We start from the raw sequence: 23,733 nt of genomic DNA, 5'->3' as shown, positions 1-23,733 counted from the left end.
GGCTTATACATACCTGTATTTTTCAGGGCTGTGTGGGTCATACTGAATTTGAGACTGTCGCCTCTCTTTACGATATCGACTGCACCATACCTGTGGAAAAGAACATCTCTGTCAGTGTTATGCTCCACAGCCTATTTGAACGGTGCTATCCGATAAAAAAAAAAAAAACTTTATTTAGCTGTCCAAAGCAACATTTGGAAATGGAGTTCATACCATTGCTTCTGCAATAAAGAATAGTTGCTTTCCAGATAAGTTTGTTAATCCAGGTAGGCGAGTGTCTTCACCACGACATTCTTCTTGCAGTAATCTTTCATAAGCCTGGAACATAAATAGATCGGGGCTCTAACTTCAGCACATTGTGCAGGACTTGACAATCTTGAACAGAAGATTTTTCTGCAAGGATTATGTCTATTCGGGAAAAAATCTGGGAAGCCTCAATTATTTTCGTAACGATGGCTCTGTCTTAAAGTTAACATAAGATCATGCGTTCATTGACAAGGTTCGTTACAACTGCGATGACAATTAAAACACATTAGTAAAAGTACCTATTAAACTATTATCTTGCCTGCCTGTGTTTTCGACTGCATTGTAATTATCTGTGCATTGTAATTAGCGTTATATCTAGTCCGCGCGCTCTTTTCCTTGATGTCCTTCACGCTATTGCAAATTTTATGTACCTAACTAGCGCTGCTTCAGCGCCATATATCTCCACGGGTGATTTCAAGGCTCCTTGCATCCATTGGCCATCGCTAAATACAACAGGTCGTGACGTAGCAATTCGTAATGAACTAATAAACATTTCCTCACCCTTTGGGCTCACTCAAGTTGCTTCTAGTGAAACTAGGTTAAATTCCATCCTCGATTTGCTTTTCTTAAGCGCCGATCTTGCGAAAATTTACTTCTCTTGCGAAGTAATTGACGAACTTCCAGATCATAAAGGTGTTTTATCATCGCTCTCTTTTCCAACTTCGAAATCACCCTATACGTTTACTGGTTTCCCTTAGTTCACTCGTGCGGACGGAAATTAAATTACTCATCCTTTATCTAATCATTTCGATACGTTTTGCTCTCTGTCAGATAGACAGGATGTAAATTATTTTGTTGAATAATTTGAGGATCTTGTCAAGTCATGCATCCAACGATTTGTGCTAATTAAAATTAAGAAAACTGAAGCTAACCTTCCTTGGATGACTCGCGACATCTTGTATTTATCTCGTCATGCCCATAGGCTTTGGCGTTTTAAACGAAACAACGGTTCTATAAGCCTGGACATGTTTCATAAGGCAAAAAATGAACAGAATTTGACATTGCAACCGGCCAAATATTTCTTTTTTTTTGCGTTCAACTGCCTGACTCTCGTAAATATTGGTCTTCTATTTTACCTCACGATGCTTCACCCACTTCACTCAAAATTGATAGTAACGTCATCATTGATCCTTCAGTAATTTGGATGCTTTCATCAAGTATTCTCAGTTCGTATTTGGAACCGATAACAACCTCATTCCTTCTCTCACCAATGTAGGTAGATCAGAAGATATTACTGACATAGACACTAACAATTAAGGCATTCCTAACCTCGTATTAAACTTGGATACCGAGAAACGAACCATCCCGGACGGCATACACAATGCATTCTTGGCTCGCTACCCCTTGTAGTCATCAATGTATCTGAAGGTCATATTCAACAAATCTTTATAATCTACTGCTCTTCTTTCCTCATGGAAGTTAGCTAAAGTGCTTCTTTACAAATCCGGTGATAAGCAGTCTTTATCGAACTACAGACCGATTTCTATAACATTACAGTCATGCAAAATCTTAGAACAGATGATTCATAAACACACACTGCTTTTCCTGGAATCCCAAAATCTGCTATCTAATATATACAGCATGGTTTTAAGGCGCGGTTTTAATACGCCAACGCAGTTACTTTACGCATGACATATTCCTTGACCTTGCTGTTGGCAACGAGGTTGACGCTACCTTTATAGACTACTAAAGCATTTGGCGCAGAATTACATCCTAAACTCGTTGCTAAACTGGACGCTGTACTAAATGATCCTAAACTAGTTAACTGAATTTCAAGGTTTCTTACACTTCGTTTCCAATTTGTCTCTTACAGATCGACCGACTCTACTGCCATTGATGTGACATCTGAAGGCCCGAAGGATCCGTTCATGGTCCACTGCTTTCTTTAATATACATAAATGATTTTTCTGTTCAAATCTCCTCTGACTCTCGTCTTTATGCCGATGATTGTGTTTTATATCAAGTTATTAACTGTACTGATGATCATTACCGCCTCCAAGTGTCATCTGTTAGGTGTTGCACGTGGTGCAACACCTAGCAAATGAACATTAACTTTGATGAAACTGCCCTTATGTCCTTCTGTAAAAAATATTCTCCTTCTCTTTTTCATTACTCATTTAATAACCGCGATGTGGGTAGGATGTCTGAGTATAAGTATAAGCTACCGCGGCTCACAGGGGATGTGAAAACGGCACAGTGGTAGCTGAACTGGTGGAGAACCGCACACGTAATTCGAAGACGTGCGATCGTTACCCACCTGCGGCTAGTTGTTTCCATTAGTCGATTTTCATTAATTCATCATTTCTTTATATCAGTTTGTAAGTACAAGTGATTTACCCTATTTATCCTTGGTGTCATTGTTTGTTGGCTTCTTAGGGTATATTTAATAAAAATTGGGCCCCTCAGTTAACGAACTTCCTTGTCGTTTATACATCATCATCATCATCATCAGCATCAGCATCATCATCATCATCAGCAGCAGCAGCAGCAGCAGCAGCAGCAGCAGCAGCAGCAGCAGCAGCAGCAGCAGCGGCAGCAGCAGCAGCGGCAGCAGGAGCAGCAGCCTGGTTACGCCCACTGCAGGAAAAAGGCCTCTCCCATACTTCTCCAACAACCCCGGTAATGTACTAATTGTGGCCATGCCGTCCCTGCAAACTTCTTAATCTCATCCACCCACCTAACTTTCTGCCGCCCCCTGCTACGCTTCCCTTCCCTTGGGATCCAGTCCGTAAGCCTTAATGACCATCGGTTATCTTCCCTCCTCATTACATGTCCTGCCCATGCCCATTTCTTTTTCTTAATTTCAACTAAGATGTCATTAACTCGCGTTTGTTCCCTCACCCAATCTGCTCTTTTCGTATCCCTTAACGTTAAACCTAACATTCATCTTTCCATTGCTCTTTGTGTCATCCTCAATTTGAGTAGAACCCTTTTCGTAAGCCTCTACGTTTCTGCCCCGTAGGTGAGTACTGGTAAGACACAGCTATTATATACTTTTCTCTTGAGGGATAATGGCAACCTGCTGTTCATGATTGGGGAATGCCTGCCAAACGCACCCCAGCCCATTCTTATTCTTCTGATTATTTCCGTCTCATGATACGGATCCGCCGTCACTACCTGCCCTAAGTAGATGTATTCCCTTATGACTTCCAGTGCCTCGCTGCCTATTGCAAATTGCTGTTCTCTCCCGAGGTTGTTAAGCATTACTTTAGTTTTCTGCAGATTAATTTTTAGACCCACTCTTCTGCTTTGCCTCTCCAGGTCAGTGAGCATGCATTCGAATTGGTCCCCTGAGTTACTAAGCAAGGCAATATCATCAGCGAATCGCAAGTTACTAAGGTATATTCCGTTAACTCTCATCCCAAATTCTTCCCAATCCAGGTCTCTGAATAACTCATGTAAAGACGCTGTGAATAGCATTCGATAGATCGTATCTCCCTGCCTGACGGCTTTTTTATTTGGATTTTGTTGCTTTCATTATGAAGTACTACGGTGGCTGTGTAGCCGCTTTGGATATCTTTCAGTATGTTTACATACGGCTAGTCTACACCCTGATTCCGCAATGCCTCCATGACTGCTGAGGTTTCGACTGAATCAAACGCTTTCTCGTAATCAATGAAAGCTATATAAAAGGGTTGGTTATATTCCGCATATTTCTCTATAACCTGATTGATAGTGTGAATGTGGTCTATTGTTGAGTAGCCTTTACGGACTCCTGCCTGGTGCTTTGGTTGACAAAAGTCTAAGCTGTTCCTGGTTCCATTGGCGATTACCTTAGTAAATACTTTGTAGGCAATGGACAGTAAGCTGATCGGTCTATAATTTTTCAAGTCTTTGGCGTCCCTTTTCTTATGGATTAGGATTATGTTAGCGTTCTTCCAATATTGCGGTACACTCGAGGTCATGAGGCATTGCGTATACAGGGTGGCCAGTTTCTCTAGAACAATCTGTCCACCATCCTTCAATAAATCTGCTGTTACCTGATCCTCCCCAGCTGCCTTCCCCCTTTGCAAATCTCCTAAGGCTTTCTTTACTTCTTCCGGCGTTACCTTCGGGATTTCGAATTCCTCTAGACGTTTTTCTCTTCCATTATCGTCGTGGGTGCCACTGGTACTGTATGAATCTCTATAGAACTCCTCAGCCACTTGAACTATCTCATCCATATTAGTAATGATATTGCCGGCTTTGTCTCGTAACGCATACATCTGATTCTTGCCAATTCCTAGTTTCTTCACTGTTTTTAGGCTTCCTCCGTTCATGAGCGCATGTTCAATTCTATCCATATATATATATATATATATATATATATATATATATATATATATATATATATATATATATATATATATATATATATATATATATATATATATATATATATATATATATATATATATATACTCACAATGGTGAGGTCTGTGAGTGGCGGACAAAGGTTTTGCGAATATACATTACGGAGACCTTGGTCCGACTGCTGCGAAATTAAAGTTCCATAAAGCTATCTATTTGATTGTGTTAAACGTTTTACGTATATATGGGCGGTCCGAGAGTGCTGAAGTCTGTGCATATCTTTCGATTTCCACAACATGCCTGAAGACAAAAACTTGCGGGCATGTTAAAGAAAATGAAGTCGGAGATCTAAACAACGCTTTTCTTTAGATAATATTAGATAATTTACATAATATTTGATGGCGCTATTGTTTGTGAAATTCTTATTTTAAATTAATAAGTATTTTCGATCGCACCCTCTCCCTTTACAACCAAAAACGCTACAACTGCTAGCTTCTTAGCGGTGCTCCCGTGATGGGTGATGGCAATTAGTGAGGAAAAAAGAAAGCGACAAAAAACAAGCCTGTGGTCTTCCTTGTGAACGAATGCTGCTGTCGTAGACAATTGTGTTTAGTGCCTAAGGCGTAGCTTACTTCCGATGTTTTTTTTTGTCCCCATGGATTGTTCGCACTCACCTTGCGTAAGGAGTTGTTCAGACCACCATAAATATCTTCAGAAGCGATATTTACCAGATTTGCTAATCTTGGCGAATAAATTACCTGTGAAATTTTGTCTGAGATCAAAAGTGTGATTGTAAAATAGCAATTTTTTCAAGTATGACCTTGACGTAGAAAGTGCCGAAGTTCTCGATTAAACTCACCTTGTAGGCCATTCGAATACCGCCATTGTCGGCAATGTTTTCGCCGACACTGTTTTTCCCATTCAGCTGCAGAGAGAAATGGAAATGGCTCCTTTTACAATGAGTACGTCATGTTGTGAAGAACAAACAGAATGAATGAATGAATGAATGAATGAATGAATGAATGAATGAATGAATGAATGAATGAATGAATGAAATAACCTATGGGAATGAATGAATTCTGGAATGTTGCTTGCCGAAACCACAATTCAATTATGAGGGATGCCGTATCGGGTGAATGCGCTTTAATTTTGACTTCCAGGGGATCTTTAACGTGCCCGCAATGCACGGGACACAGGTGCTTTTGCAGTTAGCCGCTATCACAATGCGGCCGGGATTTGATCCCACGACCTCGTGCTTAGCAGGGAAACACCATATTCGCTAAGCTACCACGGTGGGTGCTAAATACCCTATCACTCACAAGAACGAAGTTTAGGTGGCAGCGAAAGAGAATCCGCTAATATATTAGAAAAGTTGAAACTCTTTCGCGTGCAACAGACAATATTTTACAAATAAAGGTCTCTAGCGGGAGAAAGCTCGTTTGTTGTGTACTTCAGTGCATCATATGTAAATTTGGTGATACCAATGCGCCAGAATGTACTTGCGTGCATATCAATGTGTATTTCACATTACTTTGAATCTTCTGTGACTTCACCAAAACAATGGCAGTAGCTAGGTATGGTGAACGGTGGTGTTAAAGAAATGAAAAAAGGATGCGTCATTGGTTGCAGTACGGAGGTGCAAAGTGCCCCTCAATATAACTCTTGAGAATGTGACGAAGCTTGAATGGCAAGATGAGTAAACTTCGTGCAAGAAGAGGGGCCCTATGACGTAAAACTATTCCGGTATGTTGTAATTCCAATCTCCTGACGTCAAATTTGCGTAACCGGTGACGCAAGCATCGGGCGGTGACCCGCAGGGTAGTCTAAACAGACCAATAAAACGCTTTCCTCGTTTATAGGAGGTCACCTTTGTTTGCTTTAAAAACTAATAACAATGCCTGCGCTGAGTGGCTTATTTAATTGGCTGATACGAAGCGCGGAGCACGCTCAAGTGGAGAATGATTTGATTGGGCCGAGCCAGTGCAGTGAAAATCGATAACCGAATGAAGAGACTGGTGCCTGCGTCTGTGATTTGCACGTCGTCCCTTACTTAGCTTGCTGTGGCTGGTCGAAAATAACGGCGGCATGCATTCGAAAGTTAATAATGCCCCTAAAAAATAACCTCACTAAAGGAAAGTTGGCTAAGCGAGGTCGTGAACGTGCCCAAAGTGCTCGAAAACGTTACATGGCCACGCAAAAAGCTTTTTTGTACGCAAATAAACCCATTCTCTGCGGTAGGTGTGAGCAGCCAGTGCATGACCAATCGGCGGCAGCCATCTTTTATTCATTTCGGAATGGGGTAGCTTGCGGCTATTCAGGGAAAAATGGTTTAGTTGGGCATATAATAATGCATCTTTAACGCGTACACGTCACCTTGACGCGGTGAGTTGTCGCGGTTTTGTGACGTCGCGTGACGGACAGGTGAAGTGGGTGCATCCCGAAAATTTCTGATCAATAGCCGAGGGCTGATGGCGAAAAGGTGTCTCAGAAATAACTATTTTTTCTTTTATTGTGTCCAATCATGCATAATTAGAGTGTACACGTCATATCAGATGGGGAGCTATCGTGGTTTGCGTGACGTCGCGTGTCTGGCAGGCGAAGTGGGGGAGGCCCAAAAAAGTTTTTGGGCAATCGCGGATGGCTGATTGCATAATTGAAATAGAAAAGTTTGGAATAGCTTTACGTTATAGCGCCCCAGTATGGCATATATTTCGAACGAACCAGTGGTAACCTGGTATTGGTTATCGCTGAAATCTATTAGAAACACCCACTGAGTGGATGGTATGAAACATTTAATGGATGTTTCAGTTATGCATTGCTTCAACTCTTGAATAGTAACGATATTTCTAGGCCGCATCGTGTGAATGTTTAATACACAAATGGTACAGCGTCTCGTATACTTTAGTTAGGGTGTTACGTAATTTTCATCCAAGACAGAAATGTGCAGCCTCTCGGAATTAAAAAAAAATTAAGCTTTTTCGTGGTGACGATAATCGATTAGTGAGACCGTCATACCAAACGTGATACCAAAGAAAAAGAAATATAGCTCTAATTAGCAGTCTTGTCTATATATGGGATGTCATGTTGTGGTTAGTGGTGAAGAAATCTGACTTCAGCAAGGTACTAGACCGGGCTGGTTGGTATTTCATCTTGCTACATAAGGCGAAAACAGGCAAAGGCCGCCATCGAGCGACGTAGGCAAGCGCTTGTCTTTGTCCCTTGTTTGCGTGCCCTGTCTGGTTCCGCGCTGTATATCAAGATTTAACCTAAGACCGAAGTGATTAATTTTGGTGAATAGGATAGCTCGAACTGTATGTTTTGTGTGCCCACACTGCGCTAGAGTTGCAGCAGCACAAGTGGGTCATCTTTGACGAGGTTCATGGCGAATATATGAATACAGGCAGCGTAAAAAAAAAGACGACAAGATAGACGTCATGACAAGCGCTCACTCTTAACTGAATGGTGATCACAAATGTCACGCCCTACAAACACGTCAATATAACGCCAACAAGAAGGGACATAAAACTAACCTGTAAATAAATATAAGGCGAAGAAAAGAGAATATTTGTTTAGACAGTCGTACAGTTAGCTCTGTGTATGCGGTTAGGCGAAGTTGGAACTCATCCTGTCATTTACTTTGTTCGTATTTTTTATGGATCTTTATATTTCATCGCATTCTGTGTGCCTCGTGATTGTTACTGTTAGATTAGTTGAGCAGCAGCAGCGACCGACGACCGCTTGCGTATATTTTAGAGGACCAGGGGTGCGCATTGAAGGGCTCCTGAACCACCCCTCGGGCTTGGTGAAATAACCGTCTGCGGATAGCATGTGCTACTGTGAATATCTCAGCCATGTGTTGCAGTCGTACACGTGCTTCGAGCTCGCAAGCGAAGCGCGAAGTCCCCTTTCTCTCAAACGCTCTCTCTTCAACAGAAGCCTGCTCCTCACTCTCGTCTGGGCGCTTTATTTAGCAATAAAGCGGATTCCCATACCCGGCTGCTATTGGTAGCTGTGGCCTTCTACGTAGCGTAGATACCACGGCAGCGCCATGAGGTGCCGCGACGAGTCCACTGGCTAAGCGCACTGTGGCTCGCAGAAAAACTACCGTGTTTGGCTTAAGTTTAACACGTCGTAAACATCAACATCGGAAGTAGTGGCGTCTACTTTATTATTCAAAATTAAATTTGAACTATGCGCCACAGTGTGATTGTGAAGGCGGAGCGTTGTGGGCATGCCACACTCCGCTGTAGCCTTCGTAGTGCAAAGCTTCGAAGAAGGAGCGGAAGCACCATGGAGGCCGTGGTTCATTGCCAATAATAACTCCGGTTGTGCTGAACGCATTGAAGTACTTGTAGTAGAAAAAGTGGTGCAGGTCCCCTTGAAGAGGCAGTAGCAACGAAATCTCTTCCGTGCTCAAATGCTTAGAGGTACGTGTACTTAAAGGTCGTCGAAGTTATCGCGAGAAGTTGTTGGGGTAGCGCTCACATACAGTGCTGATTACCAGAGTCCATACAGCGTCGTAGCTGACGATATGCACCCCTACAGGTGTACCACGCAACTGTACACGCTAATGGGGACATACATCAATCAGTCAATCGGACGCGGAGCACTGGGATGGGTAGCCTTATTTATTCATTCTTGTTTCCTTTATTCAACGCGAAAACACTTTATAAATGCAGCCGCACGCAGAATAATCGACGTGTGTGATGCATCGAGCATTCATGCAGGTTCAATTCAGAGTATGTGTGCACTCTGGGTCACCTTTCTGCAAGCTGTCACTTTCGTCTGTGTCACATCCGGCGGCGCATTTTCCAGTTCCGGTAGAGTGGGCTCTTTATAGGGCACTGTGGTTTCGGCGTGAAATACAGGTTTTTACAGGTTGTTTCTCATGTTCCCGTTCATATTTGGCACGCAGTTTGTCCCTGAAGCTGTTATTCTTTCTGTGGATAAACTTGTCTCTACATTTATGCCTTGCGGGATGCAAAATTTTGGCACGAGAACGACGATCAGGCTGAGATTTACGAATACGCTTGCACTTTTCTGGAATTTTCGACAGTCCTCTGTGTCAGTGCAGCTTAACAAATTCCACGATTTAAAATCTGACTGAAACCTCACCGTCATGTTGGCCTCTTCGTCGGTGATGTTCCCGTACTGCTCGATGAAGCACTTAGCCTTGTCATTAAATTTCTTGCGTGTTTCGTTGGTCCACCATTGCTGCAGCCTGCCTTCTGCATCATACTGGCTTCCTTCACAGAGGATAAACGGTACACGAGCCAGAAGGCATATTAGGCAAATTAGTATAATATTTTTTTTAATGGGACAAGAAAAGCACATGTATGTGTGAGGTTTAGCTACTATTCGGAGTGATTATTGCCTACGCACACCTAATGCACACTAGGGCAAAGAGAAGGAAACCTAAATGAATATATCAGGGTAAAAAGGACATGGACATAGTAGTCAGATAAAGGCCAATTGGTATCTAAATATGTGCATCACGAAAAAAAGGGAATCCTGAGAGTTTAAATTCCTAAAGCGAGATAGGGGCTATGAAGGTGCCGTAACGTATAGTTCCACATTAACGTTCAACACCTGGGGCTCCTCCTTAACGTACACCCAAAACATGGTATATCAACGTCCTTGCATTCCATCCGCATCGGAATGCGGACTTCTGCGGCCGGAAATCGAATAATTCCGGGCATAAGTTGAGGATAACTTAACCGCTGAAGCGTCGCAGCAGTGGGTGCATCGATAAAAATATCAACTTATGCGCTTATTTTCAGCGTTATGCGCTATGCGCTTATTTTCAGTTTTATGCGCTTATGCGCTTATTTTCAGCGTTTCGATTTTTTTCATTTTTACAGCTGGCAGTGTTCAAAAAAGTCTAGGCAAAATGCACATTTTTTTCCTTACGTACATGTTGGTCCTATTTAACATGCCATGACCCAGCTAACGTTATAACCAAGTGGTTCAAATAAAAAGAAATATTAAATAAATACATTGTTAAGACCTACTGTGTTCGGTCGACAGGCCTCTGACGGTGGAACATCTTAGGTCGTATCATGCACTGTGTTTTTGTAACCATTTCTTTCTCAAACAGCTAGGCTAACGTTAACTGGGACACCATATATACGCACGAACCATGGGTATAGCAACTTTTTTAAGGCGAAGCATGCTGTGCCTCCTCTTTCGATTTGCCGCTGCTGCTGGCTGCTGCTGCTGTTGGCTGCCGCTTCTCTGTTGCTCATAAACAAACTTGTGCCACTGGGTATGTGTCGCTGTATATGTGTTCGAATAGGCCACTTGGTTCACTTGGTTCCTGCTTTTTGTCCCGTCTTGAAGCGCTGTTTGTGTTATAATGAACTAGCCGGATATACCCACTCAACCTTTGCAGGATCACTGGGTATATTCAAATGGGTATGTGTCCGAGCAGAGAACTTGAGCCACTGAATATGTGCAGCTGCGCGTGTGCCACTAGGTACATGTGCTCGAATAGGCAACTTGGGCATCTGGGTATGTGCAACTCGGTATTTGCAACTGGCCTTGTGCTACTGGGCATTGGCTATTGGGTATGGGTTTCAATAAATAACTTGGGCCACTTGGTGCGTTTGTTTCCAGTACCAGCCAGTCGTCTACTACTGTCGCCAGGAGGAAGCAGGGATGACAATGGTACGACGACGGCGTGATGACGATATTATTTTCAGTGTGACACTCGGCAAGAGCTATCCGGTGGCGGTGGCAGCAGCAGCAGCAGCGCAAAGCCGAAGTAGAAGGCAAATAAAGCTTTGCTTTTACGAAGACGACGACAGCATGACAAGGACGGCCTGTTGTTCGAGCTCACTTGTGCACTTACTAGCATCAGCCGCGGGCCCCCTCGACGCGCACTATACCTAGTGTCTGTTTTCTCTGTGTCCTGTACTGGCCCATTGTCCAAGACTGTCGCCAGCAGCCAGCAAGGATAGCAATAGTGCAACGAAATGCCATTCAGTAAGACACTCGCAATTGGCAAGACCCACTCGGGAAGACAGAATCAAAGCACCAGCAGCAGCAGCAGCAACAACAACGGGAAAGTCCAAGGAAGTGGCAAAGAATAAATTTTGCACGTATACTGCGGAAGAAAGTTTTTAGCGTTTTACTGCAGAACACACAAATGTTTCTTGACATTTCTCACAGGAAATGTCTTTTGTCAATAAAAGTTCGTGTTGAAGGGTCTTCTAGGCATGAGTATTTTTCTTTCATTAAAGATATTTACCTCTGTCGTCGAAGCCGTGTGTCATTTCATGTCCGACTACCATGCCGATAGCTCCAAAGCTGAGAGAACTGTGGGTGAGTGGAAATATTTCAGGTTTAGTTTGCGCAAACAGGACAAGAATTGAATCGTGGTCACACTTCCGATTGCTGAAAACACATTTTCTGAAGTTTGGCAGAGCAAAGCGTACTTGAGTCCTATTAAAAAAAAACAAGTGGTGACATAAATTTCAGGCCATACTGACATAAAAAAAATCAGGTATAGTGGTGCCGAAGCGGGTATACGAGAAATGATATCGCTGATGACAAACCAAGCAAGCAGCTTAGCGATATCGTTCACGACTCCCCACGGAAACATTGCGTTGACAATTGCAGTACTTTCTGCGTTCTTTCCAATGAATGAACGCCGTATAACCATCGTGAAACCAGACATGGATGTCTCTACCAACATTAAGCATTGTCATGTCGTTTATTGTTTAGGGTCTTCACGGATTTCTTAATATTTGTGGGAAACAACAATTTATCTGTGTCTCTTGAGGCAATCTTGTAACTAGTTTGCCTTCGATAAACCCAAAGAAAGTAAGCAAGAAGGAAAGAAAGGAAGAAAATAGAAAGAATGGAAGACTAGAAGGGTATCTACACATTGACAGTTCAGACATGGCTCTCCGACTTACGCGAGGCGTCAGGGCCAATCACCTCAGAAACCGGTTTGAGAATGCTGTAATAGGTACGAAAGCATGTCGTGACATGATTTTTCCTCGAATCCCTTTCAGCCCCGAATTGCGATGATGTTATGTCAAGAAATATTTCAAAGTTACATAATTTTATTGTCACGGGTATAAAATTATGTACAAAATGTATCTACAAGGCATTTGTACACAGCAGCCGAGAACCCCGAGAGGCTGTTGCCACTTCGTTGTCCTTACCATGGACGACCTTGTCCTTTTTTCCACTGTAACAATATTCCTAAGTAATACAGACTCCATTGGAAGAGCTGAGATGATACAATGGTCCTTTGTGCACTTTCGAGTGCGCAACGCCTATGCTCGCCAACGCCTATGCCCCGCCAATCTAATGTTCAGGCAATGACCTGTTTGGCCGATATAGATGTGAGCGCTGGAAAATGGAAGCTCGTAAATAACTCCCATTCTACAGTGCACGAACGGGGATGTATGCTTAACAGTACAGCCTTTCACAGCATGAGTAGAGGCCGCCTGGGCCAACTTCCAATCAATCTTACCGCAAATTTTGATCATCTTGTTAGGAGCAGAAAAAAACAACCTTTACATCAAACCTGCCTGCTACATTCCTGACGCCGTGTGATAGCTTATGTAAATATCGAATTACAGCCAGTTTTTTCTTCTTGTCTGCAGGCTCTGGATTGCTCTTTCTTGTGGCTGCTCCTAATTTTACACGCTCAACAAGCTTCTGTACGGTCATGCGGACAGTATCCTCTCGAAAACCTGCCGCTCTCAACAGCTCCAGTAGGGTTAAGAAACTCTAAGAAGTCTGGTGAAAACACGACATCGATAGTGCGGAAAGTAGAACAGAAAACGCAATGCCTTTTTTCACTACCTTGGAATGTGTGGAGTGAAAATTTAAATTCTTTTTTTCTGACCTTGGGCAATACATCCAGCACATACATGCTTATCATGTAGCTTAAGCCTCGTATCTAAAAATTGTAGTTCGTTCTTATCTGGCCCTTCATATGTAAAATCTAACCCTGAGCCAGAATTGTGGAATACTTGAAGTACATTATGAACCATTTCTTGGAAATTAGTACTCTTCACAAAGATCAGAAAATCATCAACGTGTCTTAGCACTTTGATTGTTCGGTCATCTAGGTTACTTTCTGCATTTGTACCAACCCTACTTATGAAAATGTTTGTACCGGAGCAATCTTGGAGCCAATGCAAATGCCAGATTTTTGTCGGTATAAATTTCATTTTCATTTATCAACAGTTGAGGATAAGTAAAAAGAGAGAATATCGAGAAAACTGCTGACAGATGCACCACAGCTGCGAGAAAGTTTGAGCTCATCATTGCCCTCGCTGATACACAGTTTAACGCTTATCGTTCGATCGTCATGTGGAATGTCATGGCACAGATCTTGAACATCGATGTTAAACATATTACAATCACCAGGATTAGATTGAATCGGGAAGGTGATGAGTTCATCCAAGTTCATCACCACAAAAGGATCTCTCATCAGTAATGATTGCAAATGCCTTTGCAAGTAACTCGATACTATTGCGCTGCCCCTTCAAGATGTACAACCGCAGCACAAACTCGCCCAAATGTCCATCCTTCTACAGTATATTTTTTTACATCAGGCTCTTTTACTCGGCCTAACAACTACAACCTACATAACCGTAGTAAGCTCGCGTCTATGAAGGCAGTATGCGTGTACAAAAGAAGGATCCTCTCATGGCGCGCTCGATAAGCTCTGTGCCCCCCGAGAAGTGCAGTCATTGAGCGGCTACCTACAGCCATCGACTGGTCGTACCAAAAGGTTTGCAGATTTCTGCGCGCAGAATGGATGAATCAATCCCGATACCTCAAAGATGGTCTCCGTAAAGCCTGCTGGCAGGAAAAAGTCAAAGACAAGAGCAGAAAGGATTTCCTGGAGTGGCGTACGACTTCCTATCATACAGCCGAATGGATGTGGAACACCACTTGGCCTACCCTTCCAAAACCACAGAAGAAGAAGATGCCCGAAGCGAAAGTGTTGGTTCTAGGTGACGAGACCATACCAGAAGAGCATAGAAGAACCCTTGTGCTTAGCCCGAAATTTGCCCATGAGCCAAGCCTCACACCACCGCAGAAGGTGACTATGGCTAGGACAGTCACCCACTAGAGGTCCGAAGAAGGATGACCACGCTTCATAGCCGAGTGTGCCGAAGTGCTGTGAAGATCAGGAGAGCGGTACTCGAAGAATAAGACTGTAAACAATTGTGCAGAATATACTGCGAGTAGAAACATTCACATTTTGACCTCTGATAAGGAAGGTTTCTTTGTTGTAGTGCCAGAGAGTATCTTCTACAAGAAGGCGCTAGATGCAATAGGAACGAATTTCAGGGCAGTAGATCTGAAGCGCGCTAAATTTAAGGAGCGCGCACTATCACTGCTCCACAGCCACAACCTTGAGCAGCTAGCTTCATCAGTAAAAAAAAAGGCAAAAAGTCTAAATCTGAATATTTTCTTCGCAGCAAAGACCCACAAACATGACATTCCATTTCGAGCAATACTCACGGAAAAGGATATATGGCAGCAGGTTGTCCCGGGTTACTTACAAAGGCATTTGCAATCATTGGTGATCAGAGATGTTGTTTCTCAACAGCTTCTAGATTCAATCTAATCCTGGTGATTGTAATATTTTTAGCATCGATGTTCAAGACTTGCACTATAACATTCCACATGAGGAACTAATGACGTGTTAAGCTGTGTATAACCGAGGACAGTGAAGAGCTCAAATTTTCTAGCAGCTGTGGTGTATCTGTCAGCAGTTTTCTCGAGATTTTCTCTTTTTACATAGCTTCAACTGTTGTTGCATGGAAAGGAAATTTATACCGACAAAAATCTGACATTTGCATTGGCTCCAAGGTTGCTCCGGTGCTAACATTATCATAGGTAGGGTTGATACAAATACAGAAAGTAACCTAGATGACCCAACAATCAAAGTGCTAAGATACGTTGATGATTTTCTTATCTCTGTCAAGACTTCTAATTTCCAACAAATGGTTCATAATGTACTTCAAGTATTCCACAAATGTGGCTCAGGGTTAGATGTTGCACATGGAGTGCCAGATAAGAACGAACTACAATGTTTAGATACGAGGCTTAAGCTAACGGATAAGCAAGGGTGCTGGATGTATTGCCGAAGGTCAGAAAAACCACTTTTAAATTTTCACTCCGCACATTGCAAAGTAGTAAAAAATGGCATTGCTTTTTCTGCTCTATTTTCCGCATTTTCGAAATCGTGTTTTGACCAGACTTCTGAGAGTTTCTTAAAACAACTGTAGCGTTTTAGAGCGGCAGGTTTTTGAGAGGATGCTATCCGCATGACCGTACAGAAGCTTGTTGAGCGTGTAAAATTAGGAGCACCCACTCGAAAGAACAATTCAGAGCCTGCAGACAAAAAGAAAAAACTGGTTGTAATTCGATATGTACATAAGCTGTCACACAGCGTCAGGAATGTAGCAGGCAGGTTTGATGTAAAGGTTGTTTTTTTCTGCCCCTAACAAGATGATCAAAATTTGCGGTAAGATTGATAGTAAGTTGGCCCAGGCTGCCTCCACTCATCCTGGCAAATGCTGTACTGTTAAGCATACATCCCCGTTTGTGCACTGTAGAATGGGAGTTGTTTACGAGCTTCCATTTTCCTGCGTTCACGTCTATATCGGCCTAACAGGTCGTTGCCAGAACATTACATTGTCTGAGCATAGGCGCTCGCTAACGGTTAATGCCTATTCACATACCGCGCGGCATTGCTTTGAGCATGGGTGCACTACCCCCAATCTATAAAAAACACCACAATACTTTCCGCGCATAGAAATCAGACTACGAGAGAGAATTTTGAGGCCTACTATATCAGGAAAAACGGGTCGCGTTGTGTAAGCATGCCATCGTTAAATTTGTATGACAGTGAATTTGAATTTTTAAGCCACCTCATAGTGTTGCATTAGATTACGGGGTTCTGCGTTTTCCTTTGCCAACGCACTGATAATGACTCCATCGATGGGAGAGCATGTGGCTATGGGTTGTGTACATAAGTTTGTGTATGCCTTCGAATAAATTTCAGCGTTCTCCTGTGCGTTCCTGCCTTCTGTCTTCGTCATATTGCGCTGCCCCTTCAAGATGTTCTAGGCAGTAGTGTAGTAGAGTCACACTATGTAAGCACAGTGCTTATTTGAACCGCAAGTCCATGTCTATGGTTTTTATTAATGCGTAAGCGTTCTTTGGCAAGCAACCCAGCCTGTCACGCCAAAAGTGTAATGAATTTTGCACAAAAATGCCTAATTTGCGAAGTTTGGACATTTAATTGTTATAATAGCGTAAATGTAGTTGAATGGACGATTTATAGGCGTTACAGAACAATGGAAACTAAATAAAAATATATAATTGATCAGAGAGAATTCCCATAAGGATACATAGGGCTTCATGGGAAAGCCTATAGTAGGCGAGGGAGAGCTCAAATGTTTGGGTGGGCCAACCTGAAATTTGGGGCTGGGCCAACTTGAACATTTGGGGTGGCCGAACTTAAATTTGGGGCGGCCAAACTTATATTTTGGGTGGTCCAACCTACACTTGGGGTTGCCCAACCTTCATTTGGGGTGGTCCAACCTACACTTGGGGTGGCCCAACCTACATATTGTAGTGGGCCAAGTTGAAATTTAGGAGTGGGCCAACTGAAATGTGGAGGTGAGCCAACGGAAATTGGGAGGTGTGCCAACTTGAAATTTGGGAGTTCGCCAACATAGATTTTGTGGTGAGCCAACTGAAATTAAGGATATCCTTACGCATACTTAGACACTCCAGTGGAGTTTCTGCAAACTGTTTTTATTGCCGGTGCTTAACAGAATTGGCATAAACAAATAACGTACATAAATGTGTACAACGTAACTGAAAGGGACGTTTTGCGGGCTTTGTTCGGACCCCGAAGAACCAATAACAGATAACATCATGGAAGCATCTTCGCTGTGTGATTAGGAGTCGTGCTCTACCATTTTAATTCATTCAAAATATAACTGAATGAATATTATTGCGTTTATTATTTCAAAGCTGGCTCTATGGATTGAAAGTGGGGAGGCGAGTATTGGAGAAAATGTGAAAAACATCACAGTAATCAGCGACAGGTTCTAAACAAAGCTTGCAGAGCTCCTCGAAAGAAAAGGGATAACGCCTGATTCGCGCGAGAAGGCATAAAGTGCCTCGAAAGCACCTCATGCGTTGACTCACTGCCGGACCAAGTACTCCAAGAGGGACCGCGTGGCCTTGGCGCTTGGGACGCTGGGCAGATTGCACTGTGTTCCCACGAAAGGTTATCAAAGAGGTGTCAAAATTGATTCGAAACCTAAAATCGTACCCCGGAATTATAGCCGGACTGAACCGGAAACAAAACGGATATTGCTAGAACATGCCTGAACCCGAACCGAACCTAAACCAGAAACAATAATAGAGGTTAGCGGTTCGGCATGAAATGGTTCAATTAGGTAGGGCGATAGTGGGTGCTCAGTGAAAGAACAATTCTTCGAAGTAATTACCTCTTCAGTGGTCATACTGCATCACCAGATTGTTACGACTCGCAAGTTGCATTGCGTGCGAGAATTGGGATGCAATATCCGTATGTGCCCACACGCATGTACTCCACTTATGTATGTACGTAGCCCATACGGCCACCTAGGTAGAGACGCTTGCACTACTGAACTCGGCCATGCCAGTTGGGTTCCTCGGCCGAAACGGTTGTTTCAGGCGCTCCGCGGAGTCACCATTTCGGTCGAAGTTCCCAATTCGGCCGTTAGGTCAGCTCAATAATTTCGCTAGATTAATCGTAAAATACACACGCTAACATATGCGGACGGTGAAAAAGGGCCGGTGTCCTCTCAAAGAAAAAATAGGAAAACCAACTTTTCCAACAGCACGTCCTCTGTAGTCATAATACTGCAGTCCTTGATGAATGCCGTCACCTGCTGAGTGCATGGTAGCAACGACTACAAATAGCATGGGAAATCTCCGTTGCTTGCCCGTTATGATTCGATGCATGTACAGCCTGTCCAAGCGGAGTACAACGCTCTTCGATTTCTACAACCCATCACCGGGGCACAATGTTCATGCTTTTGAATTTTCGTACCCGCTTAGAGCGAAACTTGAGAACAGTCGTCGCAGTGTTTTGCACAAACTGTACTTGTTCACCATTCAGGGCATCAATATCATCACCCTATTTTATTTTTTAAGCCGCAGAAAACAAGACTGACTGTAATTTGCCAATTTATTTCTTTGATGCAGACTATAAGTTTGAAGTCCTTACTTATGTAGTCTAACCTGAATCTCCTCTGTCTCAAACACCCCATGTCATTACCACAGTCCATTTACCATGATTCCAATAGGCATTACTTAAAGCAAAAAATTAAATAAAAAATACCTTTTTAAGCTGACTATTCGACATTCAAGGCCTGCGAGCTGAGCAGACCGCATGCCAGACGGAGGGATACCCTATAATGAACTGTCTTTGATTTGTGCACGAAAACTTCCTCGTATGGGTGCAATCCGTTTATAATATGCACATTGTAGAGAAGAACAAAAAAACGTATCCACTCATTTTCATCGCGGTGCCTCGGCTGCTTCCAGGCACCTCATTTTTGAAAAAGTCGTTGCCGACATTGCCGCGATGGGGTTTGAAGAGCAACACGCAGTGCATCCATTGAAGTATACGGAATCATTGTTTTTAAAGAAGACTGCAAGCTTTCCGTAGGCTTCCTTGATCGAAAAGGGTCTGTCGCTGCGGGATTTGGCCCACAGTATTAATGCGACTGGTGGATCCGCAATACTTTTGGGTTAATAGAGACTTTTAGCGTGTCCACTATTCCGGCAAACCGGGGCGGTTTGGGCGGATTACCGGATGGTCGGGGGCGTAAACCTGAGCTGCCAGATTCACCACGTGGCACCAGCTGGTGGTGCAAAGCTCAACCACCTAAACAAAGAGCCAATTACTATATTCTTCTTAGCTGGGGTGTGAGTTTTCGACAGCGGCGTAATTGTGAACACAATTTCGCCGCTGCCGAAAATTTGCATCAGCAGCGAAGCTGAAAAAAGTAGGCTACTGCAATTTTAGCTCTGTGTCTGTCTGATTGAGCTCTACAAAACCAGGTGGCTGCATCGTTCCGGTTGCTCACATTTACGCCTCCGCCCATCCGGCAATCCACCCAAACCGTCCCGGTTTGCCGGAATAGTGGACACGATAAAAGTCTCTATTGATGGAAAAAACGCTACTGAAATTGATGTCATAAGATATGACATGATTAATAAAAATTGGCCGCCTCACTTAACCCTCTTTCTTCTCGTTCGCTACTGAAAATGGACACTTAGGAAGAATTAAGGACAAAGTGCGTGTTCTTGCTAAGTCTCCGGTTTTAGTAGCACTTTTTCCTTTTAGCGTTTTGTCCTGCTTTCTTGCTAAGTTTCCGTTTTTAGTAGCGCTTTTTCCATCATGAAGGTTTTCCTACACGCTCAACTGAAAGCTACTTGAGCGTTTTGTAGTCACGCATATAAATGAACGAATCGGGGCAGTAAAAAAAAAATTCTGACCAACTCTGTGGTGTCGCTCTTCCTCGCCCGTGACTTTTTTTGGGCTGCCTCGCTTCCAGGCATGTACAAACAAGTTGCCAAAGTATGCAACTCTAACTGTTATACTTAACGGACATCGCAGAATCTCATTTAGAGTAATACGTTTTGAAATCTATTTGGATCAGCGCATTTTGAGCTATTTATGCAAACGTTCGACTGCGTTATGTAACTTACCGTGGAAGACCATATTGATACATCACACCTTGAAGTATACCCGAAGGAAACACTACAAAAGAAATGATGAAGAATATCTAAGTTATAAATTCAAGAAAAGATAAAATCAGGTAACCACTTTGTAACAGCAACAAAGAACAGATCGTCTGAAAACGCAGAATTCTTGGGGGACCTTGCAGAATCACAGCCCATTTTCCAGCGAACCTGGTTTTTTGACCCGTGCCATTAAAACTTTATGTTGGCTTTATTTAAAGCACATGCTTCAAAACGTTGCTGGCATATGGCACGCACGTTTCCAGCACTGCGCCCGTATTGGATGTCCCACATAACTTGTACCAAAATCTTGAAAGATGCAAGTGTCACGTAACTGGAGAAAACCAAGTTAATGTTATTTGCCGTCCCTTGGAGGAAGTGGGAACACTCTTTAATTCGAGTCTGCGTTACGGTGGGGTCCACCATAAACTTCCTGTAACGGATGTTAAGTCGGCGCGAACCCGTAAAATATGCTTTTGTTCTTGACAGAGTTGGCGCTGCCATCTTGGAGCGGTGAAGCGAACTACTGCATCGTGAAACTAACGAGCGCCTACAGTGAGCGCTTCGGTAGTCTCAGCGAAGTGGAGGATGCAACGTGGCGTAGCGCGGTGTAGGCGCTGTACGCGTTCTGCTGAGGTGACGACGCACTTTCCGCGCATGGTTTTCCTTTCACGTTGGCTTAGCCTGTGACGCCTCGTCGCTTGCGGAGCGCAGCTTCAACAGGCATCAGCAGCGCTTACACGCCTCGTATTGCTTGGCTTGCGATTGCATCAACTAAGAAAACTCCTGTGCTAAGCGGCGCAAAAAGCCAATGACGCCAACGAGAGAATCTTGGTTTGGTCCGGCGAGAGACACGCCAGCTTGAAGCAGAATGCATCCGCTCGTTCGGGTTTGGTCCGGTGAGAGACACGCCAGCTTGAAGCAGAATGCATCCGCTAGTTCGCGGCGCAAGCCACTCGCATTCCTGATGCTGAGCGCGTCGCAACAGGCTGAATTTTAGTGTATCTGGTATTCTGACAATCGCGGCCAGTTTGTCGGATGGGTGAGGGCGCAAACATGAGCGGCCAGAGTGGTGGCGCCAGCTGGGGGTGCAAAGCTCAACCACATAAACACAGAGCCAAATACTACGTTCTTCTTAGCTGGGGTGTAAATTTACGATAGCGATGTAATCGCGTTCACCTATACGCCACTGCTGAAAATTTGCACCAGCAGTGAAGCAGGATTAGTGGGTTACTGCAATGTGGGCTGTGTGTTTGTCTGGTTGAACTCTATTCCGCCAGGCGGCTGCGCCGTTCCGGCGGCTCACGTTTTACGCCCCGCAAATCCGGCAATCTGCCCAAACCGCCCCCGTTTGCCGCAATAGCGGAAAGGCTAAAAATCTCTACTACGCAGCCGTATCAAGCTATCGTACCTGCGCTGAAGCAACATGGCAGCAAGACGCCGCTCTCGAGGACGACGCCGAGCGCCAAGCAAAGCGGCAACATGGTTGCCAACCCGAGGAAATCATGCGCCTTTCTCGGCAACGGTCCGCGAGTCCACGAAGCGATTGACTAACAACCCGTTTCGGTTTCGCTCGTACAGTTTGCGAACGACTCTGGCTTATGGTGGGTGTGCGCAGTGCTCTGACGCGTGCAATGAACAGCTTCTGTGAAGGCACGTTTCAGTTTCCTGTTCTCCGATATCTATGAAAAGGGGATCAATAACACTTTTCTGTGGTCCACCTGATTACATACTTAGCATAATTAACTAATCGAGTTCTCAGCTATTATTATAGAGCACAAATGTCAATGAGGTAATGGTAGGGAATCCTGAAAAATACCCCCCTCTACCGTTCTGTTGCTCATTCCGGGCTACATAAAAAGCTTTCTTTCCAAGCCTGAAAGAACGCCCGCGAAATACGAAATCGTGCGGCGCATTTATTGCGACCCTTTTCTAACACAACAAATTTTTTTTTAAAGTACCACCGCACTTACCCAACCCCCGATTCTCACTGCAATTATGGGGTTATGTGCAATTATGGGGTTTTACGTGCAAAAACCACTTTCTCATTATGAGACACGCCATAGTGGAGGTCTCCGGAAATTTCGACCACCTGGGGTTCTTTGACGTGCACTTAAATCTAAGAACCACGAGCATTTTCGCATTTCGCCTCCACCGAAATGCGGCCTCCGTCACCGGATTTCGATCCCACGACCTCGTGCTCAGCATCCCAACACCATAGCCACAAAGAAAACACGGCGGGTTTAAATTTGGTGCAATGTACAATTCATTTAGGACTCTGGGAAATGTGCCGGCTATACCGAATAAGTGCAGCATGGCTCTCTGGAAAGCTTTGTGAAGTGATTTTATAGAATTTAACTTCTACTAATCAGAATGAATAATTGTCGTACGTCACCCACAAGCTTGCTTTCAATCTTGCTTCAACGAAATATAAGCAACGTACCTCGCATAGACCACCGAGGAGACCGGGCAAAGCACACGCTTCATATAACGCATGAACATTGGCAAAAAAGGTACTCAGTAATTATTTCCATGAAGCACATAAATAACCTAAACACTTCAAACTTTTGGCGGACGTCCCCGATTGCATGAAACGATCTTCTTTAAATATGAAATTGCTGCCGTGTTTGGTTCCTCCAATCACAGCGGGGAAACTTTGCAAGCGTATTATATAACGCCTCTAGACAGACTGAGAACGAGGTTATAGTAAATTCATTGAGCCCCTAATTAATACACGCACGCGAAGATCCACTCGTCTATTACCCTCTGTACTTCCTACATTTAGTCAAAATATAAACTTTGGGAGTAACCTAGCCCTACTCGCCGGGGTCTGTAATGGCTTTGGCGTTGTGCTGGTAAGCGTGATGGCGTGGGATGAAATGCGGGCCACAGCGACCGCATTTCAATGGGGTCAAAATGTAAAGAACGTCCGTGTGCTTTGCATAGGATGAACGTTAAAGAGCCTTAGGGGGTGCCAATTTATACGGCGGGCCTCACAATCAGATCGCAAATTTTGGAACGTGATACCTCACAATGTACCTAATTTCAAATCCAGTTATTTTTTCTCTTCAGAAAACAGTGAAATCTGCATGTACCGTTTCTAACACTCTAGTCGTGCAAACATCTTCTCTGTAAGAAGTCACTACGTGATCTAGTTCTTTCGCGCCACCCTAAAAAAACTAGCATATAATGTTTTCGAGCGCGTCCGATGTGTGAAATGGGAGGAAAATGCTTCGTCATGCATTGAGCATTTTGCTGTCTCGTTAACATTTCGCCTGCCATGGTAGTCCCATTGTTATGACGTTACACTGCCGAGCTCGACATCGCACGTTCAACCGCAGC

The 23,733-nt window shown here is 43.8% G+C and overlaps 1 protein-coding gene across 6 annotated transcripts in view; it reads right to left on the bottom strand.

Annotated features, from left to right (window-relative positions):
• The window catches only part of LOC135901932 (neprilysin-1-like), an 80,851-nt gene that overhangs the window by 16,117 nt on the left and 41,001 nt on the right, over positions 1-23,733 (bottom strand). For 5 of the 6 annotated variants that reach the window (XM_070525253.1, XM_070525256.1, XM_065431773.1 and 2 more), the window contains 6 exons: positions 20,359-20,410; positions 11,846-11,913; positions 9,712-9,842; positions 5,456-5,521; positions 214-318; positions 14-90 (listed from right to left, as the gene is read on the bottom strand). In XM_070525253.1, coding sequence (XP_070381354.1) covers positions 14-90; positions 214-318; positions 5,456-5,521; positions 9,712-9,842; positions 11,846-11,913; positions 20,359-20,410 — 499 coding nt within the window. Of the gene's footprint in view, positions 1-13; positions 91-213; positions 319-5,303; positions 5,369-5,455; positions 5,522-9,711; positions 9,843-11,845; positions 11,914-20,358; positions 20,411-23,733 lie in introns of those variants that run through there. The other variant, XM_070525257.1, reaches the window with a different exon arrangement.

Source organism: Dermacentor albipictus, chromosome 9, assembly GCF_038994185.2.
Source record: "Dermacentor albipictus isolate Rhodes 1998 colony chromosome 9, USDA_Dalb.pri_finalv2, whole genome shotgun sequence".
Lineage (NCBI taxonomy): Eukaryota > Metazoa > Arthropoda > Arachnida > Ixodida > Ixodidae > Dermacentor > Dermacentor albipictus.
The sequence above is the reverse complement of the archived record's forward strand: the minus strand, read 5'-3'. Positions and strand labels throughout refer to the sequence as shown.